General features: G+C 34.3%; 2 protein-coding genes across 9 annotated transcripts in view; one reads left to right on the top strand and one right to left on the bottom strand.

Annotated features, from left to right (window-relative positions):
- Pur-alpha (Purine-rich binding protein-alpha) overlaps positions 1 to 10,655 on the top strand; it is a 24,625-nt gene extending 13,970 nt beyond the window's left edge. For 2 of the 4 annotated variants that reach the window (XM_066725546.1, XM_066725545.1), the window contains 6 exons: positions 36 to 154; positions 422 to 524; positions 629 to 759; positions 1,121 to 1,348; positions 1,443 to 1,619; positions 9,985 to 10,655. In XM_066725546.1, the coding sequence (XP_066581643.1) occupies positions 36 to 154; positions 422 to 524; positions 629 to 759; positions 1,121 to 1,348; positions 1,443 to 1,619; positions 9,985 to 10,302 (1,076 nt within the window). In that variant the 3' untranslated portion in view covers positions 10,303 to 10,655. Of the gene's footprint in view, positions 1 to 35; positions 155 to 421; positions 525 to 628; positions 760 to 1,120; positions 1,349 to 1,442; positions 9,436 to 9,984 lie in introns of those variants that run through there. The other 2 variants (XM_066725547.1, XM_066725548.1) reach the window with 2 other exon arrangements.
- Positions 10,591 to 17,973, bottom strand: part of LOC136772515 (uncharacterized) — a 7,706-nt gene continuing 323 nt past the window's right edge. The window contains exons 1-4 of one of the 5 annotated variants that reach the window (XM_066725550.1): positions 12,912 to 17,932; positions 12,149 to 12,840; positions 11,829 to 12,076; positions 10,591 to 11,767 (exon numbers count right to left, since the gene is read on the bottom strand). In XM_066725550.1, the coding sequence (XP_066581647.1) occupies positions 10,943 to 11,767; positions 11,829 to 12,047 (1,044 nt within the window). In that variant the 5' untranslated portion in view covers positions 12,048 to 12,076; positions 12,149 to 12,840; positions 12,912 to 17,932 and the 3' untranslated portion in view covers positions 10,591 to 10,942. Of the gene's footprint in view, positions 11,768 to 11,828; positions 12,077 to 12,148; positions 17,933 to 17,973 lie in introns of those variants that run through there. The other 4 variants (XM_066725551.1, XM_066725552.1, XM_066725553.1 and 1 more) reach the window with 4 other exon arrangements.

The raw sequence follows: 17,973 nt of genomic DNA, 5'->3' as shown, positions 1-17,973 counted from the left end.
AGGTTTATAATCTTGTTATTTTTTTCTCATTGCAGGTCAGCAGGGCCAACAGACCGAGCAGGAGTTGGCGACAAAAATGATACAAATTCAAAGTAAAAGATTCTACTTAGACGTGAAACAAAATAGACGTGGAAGATTTATTAAAGTTGCCGAGGTATTTATAGATCCAATATACTTAGTCCTACGAGATTCAAAAGACGAAAAGATTTCGCGTTAGCAGAGAAGCGTGATCCACTTGCAGGGAAAAGTGATTTTTAATGCTAAAATCTCTAATGACATTTTGTCATTTACTCACAATATTGATAATAGAAGCTTAGATTCCTCACTCTTAAAACTCTACTAAATTAGTTAAACAGAATAAACACGTTTGTCATTGCTTAAAAATATTTGTACGTGTATTAAATAAATCTTGTGTTTTCAGATCGGAGCAGATGGAAGGAGAAGCCAAATTTATCTGGCTCTCAGCACAGCATCCGAGTTTCGGGACTATCTTTCGACATTTAGCGATTTTTACGCGTCCCTAGGTAAGAAAATTTTTATTAAAAATTGAAGAAAGAATTATTTATCGTAGAATAATGAAGATTCATGAATTTTGCAGTAAACTAATTTAACGCATTTGTTTAATCAGGTCCACCAAATCCGGATAACGTACCGGACGATGGGAAGCTGAAGTCTGAAATGATGGTGAAGGACAATAGGCGGTATTACTTGGACCTCAAGGAGAACTCTCGCGGCCGTTTCCTGCGGGTGAGTCACCCTGTATGTACCAGCCAATATATTTATTTCTACACAATAAGTGATAAGAGGATCCGCTCGGTGGCTCTTCCATCCCGTGGCGGCCTCCTAAGAGTATGTCATCCTAGGAAGATTGGAATGTTGCTTCTGAAAAAAAGATGGCAGCGATCGAGGAAGAAGGAAAAATGTTGCTAACGCGCGGAATCGCTGTGAATAATGATAAATTTTGCCTCGCTCATTTGTATAGATCAATACTCTCATCAGCTTTTTTCTTTCGTAGTATTCACGATGATACATAGAAGCGCATAGTCATTTTGCAAGATGATGGATGACTCACTCTTCCCCCAAAATCTAACGCTTCACAATTATCCTTTCTCACGTACAGGTGTCGCAAACAATAACTCGAGGAGGACCCAGGACGCAAATAGCGATACCAGCGCAAGGAATGATCGAGTTCCGCGATGCGCTGACGGATCTCCTGGAGGAATTTGGAACGGATGATGGAGGATTCAAGGGTGATCTGCCGGAAGGTCGTTACATGCGAGTCGATAGCAAAAATTTCTATTTTGATATCGGACAAAATAATCGTGGTATCTACATGAGGATCTCTGAAGTAAGCGGCACGCACAGATTATCTTTTGTTTGTTTTTTTTTAGAGATAATACATAACGAAAGGACAGATGGTAATAATCTTTGTTTTTTTGTAGGTGAAGACGAACTTTAGAACCGCTATCACCGTCCCTGAAAAATCTTGGGCGCGCTTCCGTGATATATTCGCGGATTACTGTGACAAAATGAAGGAAGGAGGCGCAGGTGTGGGGATGAGCAGCGGTAGTAGTGGTGGAAACGTTCTATCCGATGGAAAAGGTTCGGTGGTGGCGCAGGTACCATCACCATCCTCAGCTTCACAACAGCCTAATCCCAATCCAAATCTAGATTCTCCTCTAATCAAGTGAAAAAGGCTTTAACTTAACTCGAACGTTGGAATTATAATCGTAACTCGTTTTCAAGTCATTAAGCGAACTAAAGAAACTGTTCAGAGTATATGCCATCGTCATCGCCATTATCATCGACATCGGTATCGTCATCGTCATTCTCAGAGTTATCGTTATTCTCATCGTCATCATCATTATCATCACTATCATCGTCATCGCCGTCGTCGTCGTCTTCAATCGTCATCTATGTCATCGTCGCTTTCGTTTACGCCGTTGTACAAGAACACCAGTAAGCGCGCGAAAAAATCCTTAGAAGAAGTTTTAATTATTGTAATTATCGTCAGTTGATCATCGAGCGTGCTCGTCGTCGAGTTTTGAATGGAGCAACAACGAGCAGGCTAGGTGCTAGCTGCCTGTGTCTCGAAGATACTGATATATTAATGCTAGAAAGCAGGATATCCTGTGAGTAATCTGGGAGTCGAGCCCCAGAGGCGACGGACGATGTGTGCGTAAAATAACGAAATGTGCAAAGTCTGTGCCGACCGTTTGTGTGGTCATCTTAGCCGAAAGGGCACAGTTGCCGAAATGATAAAAAAAAAGCAGATGAGAAACGAGGCCGAATGAAATATACCTATTATTATCGCGCAATGTCTTTAGAAAGATGCGAGTTGCTATCAATTAACGTTTTGAATACTACCGTTCATTTCCTGACCCTCACCACAGAGAATACACGCTTTTACTTAACGTTTGTTCATTATTCTCTAATCTATTGTATATTATATGTTGTAGAGACGTTTGGTAATTTGGAGGAAAAACAAAAAACCAAAAAAATTAACGAAAGAAATTTATCAAAGTATCGGACATTGTGCGGGAAATGGACTGTAGTGGAGATCACGTTACAATTGAATTTGATCGTTCAGAATTTATAAATATACAGTTGTTATATTAACGATTATATCGCGAGCGTAAGAAGAGCCTGTGTGGGTTGTCGCAATAACAGAAAAATGGAGAAAAAAAAGGGAGAGAATGGGTGGAAGAAAAGAATCGATGACCATTACGATGTGTAGAACTTTGTGGGCGAGTGAAAATGGTTTTGGGTGGTGGTTCTTGATCGGTGCCTTTTGCAGCAGCAGCAGCTTCTTCAAGAAGCCGATTTCTCTGCGATCGGTAGCTGGGGGATACCTTCCACCAAAATCCAGCCAACTCTCGCACAGAGATCGACGATTCGTTTGCAGCGAGAAAATCAATTGCCGTTTTTAAAACACAACGCCGTACATTCGTTTACGAAACTGAACGATTTCTCTATTAAATCATATATATATGAAATAATATATATAATATAGGAGACAATGACGCTAGCCAGATACACGAATCTATGTAAATTATTATACAAAAAAGAAAATTATTGCGTTACTCTTTCGTTCATCGATTCTTACATGCAAACTTAAGAATAACACTAGAGTCTCTGTGCATCTGAAATATGATAGCTCCAACTAGGAAAGGAAAGAAAAAATGATGGGTCGACGCGTTCACGCTACGCTTGCATCCAAATACACGTACATACATACAAATACGCAGACTTGAAAAACGGTTAGAGAAACAGAAGCGCGTGGAAGAGCCGAAAGCTCGACGTTCGATCGAGCCACAATAAAATTGTGCTGAACGAGAGAGTCTATATGCGGATCGAGGGAAGTAAGGAAAAAAGAGAAGGATCGAGGAAGAGAGCGAATAAGTCGTGAATCTGACGAGAAATGTTCTTTCGAATAACCGATTAATTACGTATGCAATTAGGTTTCCATTTTGTTTACATTGTCCAGAGAGGGAACCAACGATAAACGAAAATGTACGCGAGACGGTTGCGAGAGCGTGCGTATAGTTAAAAAAAAAGCTGAAAAAAAGATTAAAAAGAGACAAACGTTACGTTTGAGCGACGGCCAAGCTCTAATACAATTGCATATTAGGTATGTATTATACGAATACATATTAGGTATTTATATAGAATCTATATAACTGTATAATTATAACGAAATGCCAATGTCCGAGGACCTAAGCTTTTGCAAGATTTCCGGCAACGCTTCTCCGCTCAATCGAATTGAGCTTCGTTGCACGTGTACGCAATCGCTTATGTCCCTCTTAACGGGCACAGGAGGTAAGACGAGAGACACAATAAATACAAAAATAGTTACGGAAAAGATAATTGGAATTTGGGACATGCGACCGAGCAGGCAGAGATCTAACGAAAATCGGTTATTTCTCTATGATAAAATATATCTTAATGCGCTTTGATTCTGCAACACTGTGCTAATATCATCAATTATAAATAATTATTCGTTCGATTGCGTGTCTTTTTTTCTCTTTTCTTTTTTCTTCTTACTTCTTTCCAATTGCAAATTTTATCCGAGATCCTCTGCATTTCGCGCTGGTGCGAAATTTCTACTACATTGACAAAATGAACAAGGGAGTGGGTGTGTATCATTGTGATTATACGAGTGTGCGTGTGTGTGAAAGAGAAAGGGAGAGTGTAAGAGAGCGCGGCATAGTAAAATATTAATAAATGCATGAAAACAAGAGCTATTTCATTGGCCATGTCTGATTGGTGCGTTATCGAGCCGCGCCTCTTCCCTATCCCTTATTCCCACATTGTTTTCACAGATGAGTAAATCTTTATTTATATTTTTCTTTAACAATGTATTCATTATCCGTCGCAGTACATAAGATCCGTTAATTTCTATGCGTTAAACTACTAAAACTATACACAGTTTCGGCTGGTCTGAATTACTTAGAACGTAGAGACTTTGAGGTGAAGCATTGACGAAGTACCAATCGTGATGCATTTCTATACGCGCGAGTGTGGTTGTGCTGGCTTAAAACTGAGCAAAAGTAGAAAAAAAGAAAAAAAAAACAAAGAAATAGAAACGATGCAAGGCCCCAGAATTCTCTACGCAAGAAATGAAAGTTTGTCTCGTCGTGATCGAACAGCCTCTTACATTTTTTCGAGGGACGTATGTCTAGGTCTTTGATTGGAGAAATTCTCCCATGGGAGTCCAATTAAATGGCAAATGGACTAACGTACGACGAAGTAATCTTAACTCGACATATTAATCACTTGTACTATCCAGTATTGCTGCCGAAGCATTACACACACGTCCAAATAACATTCGCCGTAAACATTCAAAGATTATCGAGTTCGCGGGGTTGGAAAAAGCAGCCGTGCATTTTATTCCGATGCACTGCCCAAACTAACAGAGAGGGTAACAGATAGAACGGTAAAGGAAAAATCAGAGCAGTTTGAGAGGAAGGAGGTACTGGATGGTGAAAAGGGATAGCGTTCTGAAAATGCACAGAAAAGTCATAAAAAGTCGTTCAATGGAGAAGATGGTATGACATTGTGATCAATACAAATTAAAGAAAATACAAAGCATTAAGAAGTAGTAGATATTTAAGATATAAATATACATACACGTACAGCTGTGGTGACTAGAGCATTGTTTAATCGCGAATGCGCGTGTATAACACATATAGAGATATACTATTAACGTGAGGACAACTACAAACGTACCTAACTACAAACACAGAGAGAGAGCGAGAGAGAGAGAGAGCAAACAGAAAAAAAAGAAAACCGTTTAAAATGCGCGAGTGTAAAGTAATATTGTGAAAAAAATAGGGGTTGGGGTGGGAGAAAAAGAAAACACGACGCTCCTGCCACGCAGCGAGTCCTTAGACAGCTTTAAGATAATAATTAATAAATGATAAATAATAATAATTAATTAATAACGATAAACTTTCTATATGTTGAATCGTGTCTAGTGAGAGAAGTACTATTGAAACAAAACAGAAATACTATTATTGCCGCGCACGAATATACATTTACACTACACAGATACACGAGACAAAAAATTAATACATTTCGTATGACCAGATTAGTTGTACCTATGAAATGTTTTTTTCCCTTTCTCGTATAGCGGAGATGATTGTTAGAGCGTATAGCTTGGTGTTTCGTTTTCTGCTTCATTAAAATGTTGCGCGATTGTTAAGATCGGCTGCGAGTTTTAATTAAATGTAACAATTGAGGCGAGACAGTTGGCCGATAAAAATCCATGTTTATAATTGATTTTAGTGTATTATCAATCAACTGTTGTTTATTATTATTATTATTAATATTATTATTATTATTATTAGCATGGACAATGTCACAGTGCTACACGTCTGTCGCAGGCAAGTTTTTCATACCGAGCTGCATAAAAAAGTCCGATTAGATTATTATACAAACGAGTAATTTTGCAGTCGGATAAATTTCCCTGCCTTCGCTGCGAGCATCCATCGCTGGTTCCTCATTGTCCAATCTCACTCGAAATTTCGAGCATTTGCTTTTCCTCCGACCGATGCTCTTTAACATTTTCCCCAGCTCTCTATGCTTCTTAATGGCCCTGGTGTGAAAAACTTGTAGCTGCGATTATTATTATTATTATTATTATTATTATTATTATTATTACGATTGTACCGTCATAATCACCTTTACGATTATTCTTATCGCTACTATCATTATTATCAGTATATGATTTTTACCGGTATACACTACCACTTGATAATCTTGATGCGAGTGGACTGATCTATTTTTAGCAAGAGCCAATGATTTTAGCCAACTGAAATCGTTACAAATTCTTTTCTCACTCCTAGTCTCTTCCCTTTGTACTCCTGCCCACTCGAGTTCTCCAACTAGCGTCTTCTCGAACAATCAACAATTTCCTTCTTAAATCAATAACTCTGCTCTCAATGTACCAGCCCACTCGGGTCTCATCGCAGAATCGATGTAGGTAACATTACTCGTGAAGAGAAATACATATAATATATGATCGCGCGAGTAAAGAAAAAGGATTTAACGTAAGATCGACTGGCGCCATCCAATTGCGAGTAATCGTTAATTAAACGGAGTGTTACATATATACGCATACAACGATTGGGATCATTCGTCCAGCGGGAAGCGAAGGGAAGAAACACTAGGATTAGCCTAGTTGCGGATTTAAAATGAGGGGGGGGGGGGGTGAGTTGCGTAACAAAATTGATCATACGACGAATTGCGTTGCTGCGCTACCTTGGAAGACAGTTTTGCCCGTTGAACGACTCTCCCATTGGTTATCATTAAGCACCTTCGGTGATCGATTCCGATTGGGAATTAGGGAGATGCACGAGTATATGTGGGTATATGTGAATTCTGTATGATAGCGCTGGTCGCATTTCCGCAGAATCGCTTCAAAAGCGCGTGGCGTCATCTTCTTTTCTCTTGGCGCGTTCTTGTATGAATGTGTAAGCGTGAATCTGCCGTATGCGTGCATGTATTTATGCGCTTGTACGTTCGGTACGATTGGACGGACGAGCTACTCCTACTTATTTTAACAAAACTTATGTGAGAGAGGGAGAGAGAGAGAGAGAGAGAGAGAGAGTAATGAGAGAGTTTGAAGAAATGCGATCGCGAGGACGATGTCGCAGGATGTGCTTGACCCTCGATAAACGCAAGATATAAATGAGTTTGTAAACTTTTGACTGTCAAACAACAAATCAATATTTATCAACAATTATTGTTGTTTGAAAAATAGGAGAAACAAAAAGTAAAAGAAAGGGAGAAGGAAGATGGAGAGGAATAAGTAATTGAACGGCTATCAGAGATTATTGCTTTTTTATTATTATTATTATTACTATTGTTATAACACTCGATGATTCGTCCCTTTTCATAACGGTGTCGTCCTCGATGTCGCAACGAGCGATTCGTCGTTAATCGCCGCTTAAAACGTTTTTTGCTAGAAAACGTTACTTATTTCAAAGATCGATATCGAGCATAATATAATTGTTACACAAAATTCGTCGAGTCAAATTTCAAAATTTAACGAGTACGAGAGCAATCTGTCATTTCTGTCTGTGGTCAATCGATTCACATTTATTCATTCTTTTCGAGTAGATGGTTTTTGTCATAGCTTGTAATATTTTAATATTAACGATGAGAAATGCGTTGTACGCTGGTGCGACAGTCAATCGAACAAACCAGCGAACAAACAAAGTTTAGCAGAAAAGAAATTACTTTTTCTTAATCATTCAAGCTTAAATCGCGTATTTTATAACGATGAGTAAATTATTGTTATCTTTATGATATATCGATTATCCGAGCTACGCACTGATTCATTGTTCACTCTTGCTCTTTGATTTATACAGGTTCCATGACTCAAAACAACCTGGAGCATAGATGTAAGGAGATACTTGTATCTATGTAACTGTAAGAGGTTACTTTAATAGGTGAAAATAAAGGTTTCCTTACATGCGTGCTTTAGAACTTTTTAAACGTTGAATCATATAGTAAATTTATTAGTATTTCAATGTACGATTAGTTAAGTTGTACGAAACGTAAAAATTAATTTTTCAAGTATCTCTCCAAGGATTGATGAATTAAGCTGCGACTTCGAACAGTGTGTACTAGCAAGATTTAGAATAACTCTTGAAGCTAAAGTAGCTGTGCAAAACCGTGTATGAAAAAGTTTGTTGGTAATTGTAATACGATAGATAAAAGACGACAAGTCGAGGTGGTTAATTGATAAATGAAAAAGAAAAATCCTAATACGAGATAGTCGCATTATAATAAATTGATTGTCCATGTGTTTATTAAAAACGGAAAAGAAATACGGCTTACACAGTTAGAGAAAGATTTCAATGCCTCGATGTTAAATGTAACAAAATGTTTAACGAAGTAACAGAGCATTTCATTTTATAAAATTTCTAGTGTTCATATTTTTACCTAATCTTTTCTCATTAGGGGGGCTAAAGAAGAGTAACGCCTTAGGTAAAAGTATCCTGTAACTTTTTTTCTCTTCTTTATTTCTTTGTTCGTTTGTATTGCGTGAGGTCTCGAATGGAATTAAGATAAATGGAAAAGCGAGAAAGAGAAACGAGAAATACGCGAGCTCTGAAAAATGAAAAAAATTGGACGGACACTCTCACCGATTTTACACCCGAGGTGCAATAATCCAAAATGCGGTGGTTAATCGTCGGCATTTATTTCCAACGTTTAGTTGATTAGTTAAAGTTCGAGAAAATGTACTAATATTATAAGAGGCACCGGGAAACAGGCAAAAATCGAGAAAACTAATTTTTGGCGTCGTTCGAGGTGAAGCGTATGCGGAATTATCTTGCAATGAAACTAAACGAAAAACATAGACAAGTTTCCTCGTGTTGCCCGAGAGATAATAACAAGAACTAATATGGTATGCGAATGTAAAATATAGGAACACAAAAAGTCTACTGTTATGATTCTAAACTACTTTTAATAATGCGCGGCATATTTGAATATATTTCGTTCATGGAACGTAGCTGCGCAACGATCAAATATTTGAAAATGGAAGAAAAAATAGCTCTATTATGATATATAGCATTTACGTTACACGAATGATTTGTACATAATATCCAGGGGTGATAAAATAATCTCGTCCGTGACGAGTTAAATAATGGCAAAATAATTAGTAGTAGCTTTTCCGTATATTAATTTCGTTCTTCTGCTATAATGGCTCCTATTGCTCGTTTATTTAGTCCATAAATACATAATGTGAGACGTTTGCGAAACGGCTGTTATAATAAATAAGGGATTAATCTGTTTACTTGATCGGTGAAACGAACCAACAACAATTTCATCACCCCTGCTGTTCTCACATAGCGGGTATTTATACACCGACAAATTAATTTAGCGATCTTATATATATGATAATATTATAATTATTACTATTATTATTATTATTATTATTTCACAAAGAAATAATTTATTCCCGAAATGTTGCGAGCGCGATGTGTATCAATATTTTCATTAATGATTGCTTTAATTCTGACATACGATTATTAATATTTTGACCAAACAACAACTATATCAAAAGAATTACATTATCTGAGTGTTCATAATGTTTGCTTATTTAATCTTTCGTTATAAAACATACTTATAACACTTGATCTCTGCTTCTTATAACAAAAAAAAAGAAAACAGAAAAGTTGAAAATATAGAAAATATAGAAAATAGAGTATATACGTATGAATATATATTTTTACATATATGTATCTGCATTTATGTAAACATATAGAGCGTACATATATATATGTTTCTTTAATCTTCTCTTGCGATGAATTAATTGTCTCATATTACCGATAGGGCCTTCATTTTTTATACCACTTTTCTCTTTTTACCTCTTGTGCAAAGATACACTAATAACGATACCAATAATAACCGTTCCTTCAATCGCATCCCATTTTCATATTCATGTCCAAAAATTCCTATTGAACCAAACAGGTAGCCAACGCTGAAACGGCTGAAACGAAACGTCTCGGTAGTACGATGAGGACGGAAAAGAGGCAAAGCGATCAGAAGCGAGAGAATTTGAGTAAAAGACGAAAATCCATTCCTCGACAAACGGAAGCTTCGAACCCTCCTTCCAAGTCGTCATCCGCAACATCCCATCCTGCAGTTCACACAGCATCTGCTTCTACCCTAACCTGCGCTTCAGAAATGGCCATCTCTGTCAACAACAAAGTGAACAAAGCCGTCAGTACGTCCGAAGCCTCACTTGCACGCTCTTCAGCAATTCCTCAAGAAACGATCTATTCGTGATTCCATTCAAGTTCTCAGTTTCTACCCGTTTAAGATCCTTGCTTTATTCTTGATCTATATAATTTCGCATTTAATCAGTCGGATTTCGGATTGTTTGCTTTTTGTTGTACAACTTTTGAAAATATCAGTAAAAAGCTGTAGTGTTAGGGTTCTAACTAGTTTGGTATTTCGCATAAGTTGGACTGGATTTGCTGTTATTGTTTCAATGTATTTCATTGATAAGAAGGGATTGAGAGAACTGGGATCCTTTATCATATTAAAGTCTGTTTTGCGAGTTTTTGCTGAAGGGATTTATATATAAATATATATACATATATATATATATATATATATATATATATATATGTGTGTGACATCCGAAATAATTCAGAGTTTTGAAAAGTTAAGAAAAATGTGTTCAATCTATCAGTGTTATATTTAAAAGCAAATAAGTATCACATAAGAGAAATAATTCAATAAAACCTTTTGTTTTCGATCATTCTTTGATATTTGATCTTCAAATGCATACAGGAATATTTCAATTGGTTATATTGTAATCTTTAATGGGTAGACTTATTTATTTAATTAGGAATTGCAATAATATTATATCGGTATAGAGAACCTAACAATGGTTTTCACTATAGGAATTTTTTATGAATAACTAAGGTGACTGCAAAGAGTATGATGAAAATTCATTGAGCCACATAGGAAAATGAGATAACAATATTAAGGCATCATCTTTATCAGTAGAAAATATTTTTTGCAATGTATCTAAAGTATAACTTTTAGATGACAATGTTTGATGGTCTGGATCAATTCCTAGCAGAAAGACACAGCCCTGTAAATTTCTAGGATATAGGCCTATAATACTTTTATCTTTTCTTTCACAATGTAAATTAATACGTTTTAGTATATCCTGTACAAAATCTTGAAAACTGCTCATATAGTCGAAATATATAAAAAATTCTTTCAATACACTTAACAATAATTGAAACAAAATTGGAGATTCAACTGTCAACTGAAGCAATTCTTCTAAGGTATGTGGGCTTTCTATTTTATCAATCTTAATAGGTTTATTTGGTTGTAATATAAAATCATTGATTATAGGCACTTCTACTAACTTAAACCTTTGAGATCTATATATTTGCTCCATTATAGTTAACTTAAGACTAAAGTCTTGGTTTTTATTAGTCATATCAACACATTGACATAATAGTTCACAGCTTTCATTAGTTGTATCCAATTGAGAGATACGAAAGAGCAATATTTCAATGTAATCTTTGTAGAATTGGTCAGTATGCATTCCAGTTAAACAGGTATTAGTTAATTGTACTAACATATCAACATTAGTACATTTACTTAAAAATTGATTGTTACAAAACTTTTTAAGTAAATTTTTTACAAGGAGTAAGGCATTCTCTTGATATTTTAGAGAACTAAAGAGTTTCAGATTTTTAGGAGCTGTATACCAGTCTCTAACCACATCCTAAAAATTAAAATTTATATAGAGTAAAATAAGAGTAAAAACTGTTATAAATAAGACATACTATTAGTTTTGTCCGGACTAAATAACGTTGATAAGCTTCTCTTGAAACTTTGTGGGTCAATAAACGGCTCAATGAATCGGATAATGTTTCTAATATTACATTTGACACTGGTAAATCATAATTATTATTTTGTAATTCTTGAAAATCTTTGGTATTTTCTACTGCTTTAAACCCATCCTCATAACTGTTTATTATACACTTTAAAATAGTGTTCTCCATGGTAGTTTATGTCAATTTTGATCCTCTTCCTATTTTAAAAATATATAATGAATTACTTAAATAAGTATAGTATAGCTTCTAAATACTAGATAAATTATTACCTTCTGTTTCAGTTCTAACCATTATTATTAAAACTCTTAATAATAGATTTTTACTAAAAGAAAACAATAAGGTTATATATAGATCATGTTACCATTAAGTTTCATTTTCATTTACAAATTACAACTAAACTCTGGATACGGCCATTTTCAACAGGTGATTCAGGGCCATGGCCTGCAAACACCATTGTTGCCTGTGGTTCAAGCGTTTTTAGCACCACCTATAATGGGAAAAGCAAGAAGATGGAACTAATAAATCGATTAATCTACATTCACACACGTTACATATAATACACACTCACACATAAACCTCTTTGTATCATTCATTTCACATATAATTATTTTATATTTAGAATAAAGAAAATTAATCAATAAAAAATCAACAAGCTATATTGAATTAAGATTATGTTTTATTAGGTAAATAAAGAAATATATAGTTTATGCATATATGTTTTAAGATTAACTTATATATTTTCAACATTACAATTAATAATCTACGCAATGTATAAAATATTATTTTATCATTATAATTTTTCCATTTCCTTCCTTTTTTCTATAAATAATATTTTTCCTTTTCTATTGCTGATAACCTCTCTTCTTGTGTTTATAATATTTTATTCAACATGGTAAAGTTAGCTGCAGCTAAATGCAGACGATGATCCACATTGCCAATATAAACTTTTCATATGGTGCAGCTTCAAAATAATTAAAAATTAAACATTCTTTCATTATTACGATAATTTTCAAAAACAAGGGATGTTAATACCTTCATAAAATAATATAATATTACAAAGCAACGCCGCTGACCCGACTACCAGAGATCCATAAGTTTGAATATCACTTATATATACATATATATATATATATATATATATATATAGTGATAAAGAATTCAGCGTTAATTCCATGTAGTAACTTGCAACTATAGAGTTCAGTAAATCTATAAAAGCAACCAGATGCTTATATATAGATATGTATGTATGCATTTGACGAATAGTTTAACTTATTGCTTTAAACATTGCAATCCAACCTCACATATTCAGATTGTCTTCTTTTGGTTATACATATTGTTTTAAATTTTCTGCTCCTCGTCTGTCTGAGATTAATCCTCCTCTATATCTGATATGCAAGGTTCAACAATAAAACACTGGCCTGTGTTTGGATGGAAAGATGAAATAGAAGCAGGCGATGCTTTTTTTTCGCTTAACAATAATAGAAGCTCGTTGCTTATCGCTTGAATATCCAAAAATAACGTCATTCGATACATTTCCTTTTCTAATAAAATGTTCTGTACATTTTGCCAGACTGTTAATAATTTTCAAAAATATGACAAAAAAACAAATATATTACTTCTATATTATATAGAAATATGAATGCCCTATTATCCAGTGTGGAAACGACAATCTATAAATTATTATACAAATTTATTAATTAGGGAAAGTGAAATTTCTAAAAAAAATGAAGAGATTGTTCAGACATTGGAAAACTTGTTTGCTCAATGCTAAAATTTAAATAATGAATGTATTAATATAAAATCAAAATTACATACACCATCACCACAAATATATCTAAGATCCAGATGACCCATAAAGCTATTTCTATTTGCATGGATGAACCTATGACAGAAGCTATTTTGCGATGTAAGAGCAACCAGAGATTTATTTAAAGGTATTAAATGTGAGTTGTTGGAATCGGGTAATACAAAGAGGCAGTACTGGACTATTTTTTATTGCGATAAAATATGCAGCCGCCCGGTACTCTTCATAGATACCTCCATGATGTGGACTGTGTAGATGTGTGGCATAACTGGTAGTGTTGGAGATCGGAGATGGGTAGTGTGAGACTGTGAGTCAGTGTGAGTGTTTCAGGATTCTCGGGCCGACTGGGGCCGCCGGCCCGGCCGACTAGTCGTCCAGCGGCCAGCGCACTCTCCGTTTCTATTCCACACCATTCCACACTTCCTACTTTGACACAACGTCGCCAGATGGCCACCTCGTGGAGCATTTCTCAATAGTCAAATGTTGCTCGAAACATACATATAGTATTTAAGCTCGCAAACAGCGCCAGTTCTTCCTCTCGAACCATCCAAGCTAGGACCGTGCTCCTATTTATCATTTTCTTTTTACAGTGGTCGAAGCACTATCGTATCCTATGACTTCACGATCCTATTCCTTTAGATTTTAATTAACCCACCTACGTATTCCATTTTGGTTGCGTACTCTTATTCCTATCCTCTTTTCTTCTTCCCATGTTCGACCTATTCGACTCTTACTCTACCACACAGAAACATGCCGGGTCAAATAATTGCTCACAAATAGGTATGGTAAAATTGCTAATTGGTAATACTAAATCACTACTATATAAAAAATTACACATCTATGTGAGTTATACTCAAGTGCGAAGTCATAGAGTCGAGAGAAGGGGGTACTCCACACAATTTAGGATGCCTTTCCTAAATACACCAATAAAACTCTAAACGCTACATCTATTGGTCACTGTACGTTTAGAGATTAGTAATTTAGTCGGAAAATATAACTGAATATTTCTTTTGTATATTAAATAATATGTATTTAGAAAGTAGATGACAAAACACAAACACTGGCTTATCTTAAAATTATTTTTGCCATAAATTTTATTCCTCGCTAGTAATTCCTTTTATAACGCAGTCTGTATAGTAGCCCAGCAAATAAGCATTTCAAAAATGCAATAGTTTTATGAAACAAAACATAAAATTTAAATAATATTATTTTGTACGTTTATCATTACTAAATACTATAATTTAAATTAATAAAATCTATAAATAGATTGCAACAAAAAATAAATTTTTATACAGAACTGTATATTATTTAATAATGTTTCAAATGATGTTAAGCTTCTTCTGCTTATCGTCATTGAACATTAATAAATGAAGCTCCAGTATTTTCCATGCAGGGCTACAATACATCAGAAACATTGATTTAAATATTAATTTTTGTATAGAAAAGTGTTATAGTACCATTAATAAGATATATATGAACAATTATATAACATAACATTGCTTATTTAATTAAAAATTAAAATAAGTCACTGTCTATGATTAAATTTACAAAACTTTTAATTCCAATTTTTATCACGGTACTATCAATTATCGCACTTTTCTCTCTTCTAATAATTCCTTCCTTAATTTGTATAAGATAATTAACGATAAATATTATTCATGCTATTCTTACAAACTATCGCAGATAGAAACGCATTAGAAATTGTATAAAATGGACATGTCCTTCTTTTCTTGAGACCAGAAGACTATTTAAAAAGTGACAAATATATCCTTCTTTTTTTTCTTTTTAGCATTTCTCTCCCTAAGCATACAATGCACATAACTTAAGTGATATAGATTAATCGAGAAGTACAGCATAGAATTGAAAAGTTTAACATAGAAAATGTTAAGAGCAAATTGGGAGAATAGTCAAATTGTGTGTGCTGCATAGTTAGGCTCACTCGCCTTTTGGCTTGTCAGTCTTTCATTCATTTCGACAAATATCTATTCTTGTGTATCCTTCGCTAGCTTACATTGATCCGAAATGGGGCAGAAGTTAGCAGCCATTTTGCTAGCAGGCAGTTTCACATCGCGTAACATGGATGCAAGCGCGAACAAGCGTTGCATATTGTGTATCACCACACTTAAAAATCGCTGTTAATGCGATATCTTCCTTTATTCATTGCACTAATCTGGAAGAAACGGAGGAATGTTATCAGCATTTTATATATAATTTTTGCCGTTAAAATGAATATCAAGCTTTTAATGAATGTCTTGAATTTTTTGGAAATAATAAAATTATTTTAGAAACAGATATAGATTATGATTTGCTCGATATTGAAGACGAATTAAGTGGAATTTTTAATGATATTCATGAATGCGACGAAGAAAAAATCGAAGGACAAAAATCACCACAAAACTCTTCACCCTTCACTATTTTCTACAAAAAAAAATTACATTACTACACCAAAAAAACGAACAATTATGAAGAAAATGCGAAGGAAAACCAATTTTACAATCCTGATCTACTTGATTATGTTGTAAAGTATTTGTTTCCATACTATAGTCCTTATGGTCAGATATGATAATAAACATATTTAAGTTGAAGCGAGATTCCAACGCTGTAGTAGAAAACTGGTTAAAAATTGTCAAGTATGACATGATGTTAAAAAAAAAATAGTATTACCTCGATTTGTGTAACAAATGCATAGGAGATCATTTAATAGGTCGATTACAAGAAAAGAAATATAAATTACAACGAGCGCGAAGTATAAAAAGATCTATACGAAAAGAAGAAAGTTTTGTTTTAGAGGAGGAGAAATGGTGCAAAAATAGAAGATACCATAATGAATTTTTCGCACACTCCAATGCTGTTATCGGTCCTAATGATTTAAATAATAAAAATGGGACAAATTAAAAAATATAAAAGAAAAGAGAATTTAATATAAGATACATTTTCAGAAAATGACAGTGAATTTGCAAAAGAAAATAGTGCAATCTTCAAAGAAGATTATACTATGACAAAAAACAATCGTCAAACGATAGAAGAGAATAATGATTTGACAGAAGCGGAGGGTGAATTGAATAAAATAATAAATGAATCGACGACAGAAGAGTACAACAATATTAGAGAACCAAAAAAATGTGGCTTAAAAGAATATTAAATAAATTCACAACAGATATACAATAATGTTACATTAAATAAATTATCGTTGGAATTTCTAAACAGCCGTGGTACCTATCTTGAAGAATTTCCCAATTTGAAAAAAAATATATCATATATATTATTGGATCCCTTAAGTTTTCAATCATTAAAACTAAATGCTTATGTTGATGATTCGATAATAAACGCTTTTGCTATATTATGCCAAGATTTCTCAGACTCAAACGAGAAAATAATAATATTTTACATTCTTACCGTACAAAATTATATCTGGTATGATATCAGAAGGGTACAAAAAGTGGATTAGTAAAAATTTAACAAATTACCTATTTGGTTAGCACCAGTATTTAACGAAAAGAAACAACATTGGTCATTGTTAATTATAAATTTTATAGACAAAAAGTTTATACACCTCGACTCAATGCACTCATCTCCAACCGAACAGCTCTTGAACCACATTACTGTGTTCATCGAAACTATTTATCAATTAAAAAATGTCGATATTAATTGGAGTAATTGGTCATTCTTTTTTCAAACGGATATATAGCTCTACAAGTTAGGAAATATGGAAATATGAGTGTGAATTGTGGTGTACATACTTGGTGGATTTACATTATTTCTTCCGGCATATACGTTCAATTTGATGATAATGACATGGCCAATGTCGAAAAGGAATAGCTCGGTTCTTGATACAACAAAGTGATATACAACTAATGCGGTAAAAACGAATAAACATGTCCAACGATTTTACCAATCTTTACGGGAAAATATTGTTATAAATAAGAAAAAAAAATAAAGCTCACTAAAAAGTGTCCATCGGAGTTCGAGAGTACCTTATCCTATTGCACGAATATGAAACGAAGGATAATTTAAAAAAGCATTCGCTAGGTTGTGAAAGTATGGTTCAATTCCAAAACAAATCATCAAAGTTTTCTTGATTTTTAGTTAAAAATTGCAAGAAGACGGAGTCCATCCCAAATATTTGTCCAAATGTTAGTTCATAACAGGAACTGATAAAAATTTCATTGGCAAAAATAAAAAAAATGCTAAGCGTCTTGATCCAGCGAAGGAAATGCCAGAAATCACGATGTATGAATGTTCTTTTGATTTCAAGTTGAAAATCAGAAGGAAAGAACACGGGGTCCCTTC

The sequence above is a fragment of the Prorops nasuta genome, unplaced genomic scaffold (assembly GCF_024137725.1).
Source record: "Prorops nasuta isolate Cenicafe-Biocafe unplaced genomic scaffold, Cenicafe_Pnas_1.2 PNAS00004, whole genome shotgun sequence".
Lineage (NCBI taxonomy): Eukaryota > Metazoa > Arthropoda > Insecta > Hymenoptera > Bethylidae > Prorops > Prorops nasuta.
The sequence above is the reverse complement of the archived record's forward strand: the minus strand, read 5'-3'. Positions and strand labels throughout refer to the sequence as shown.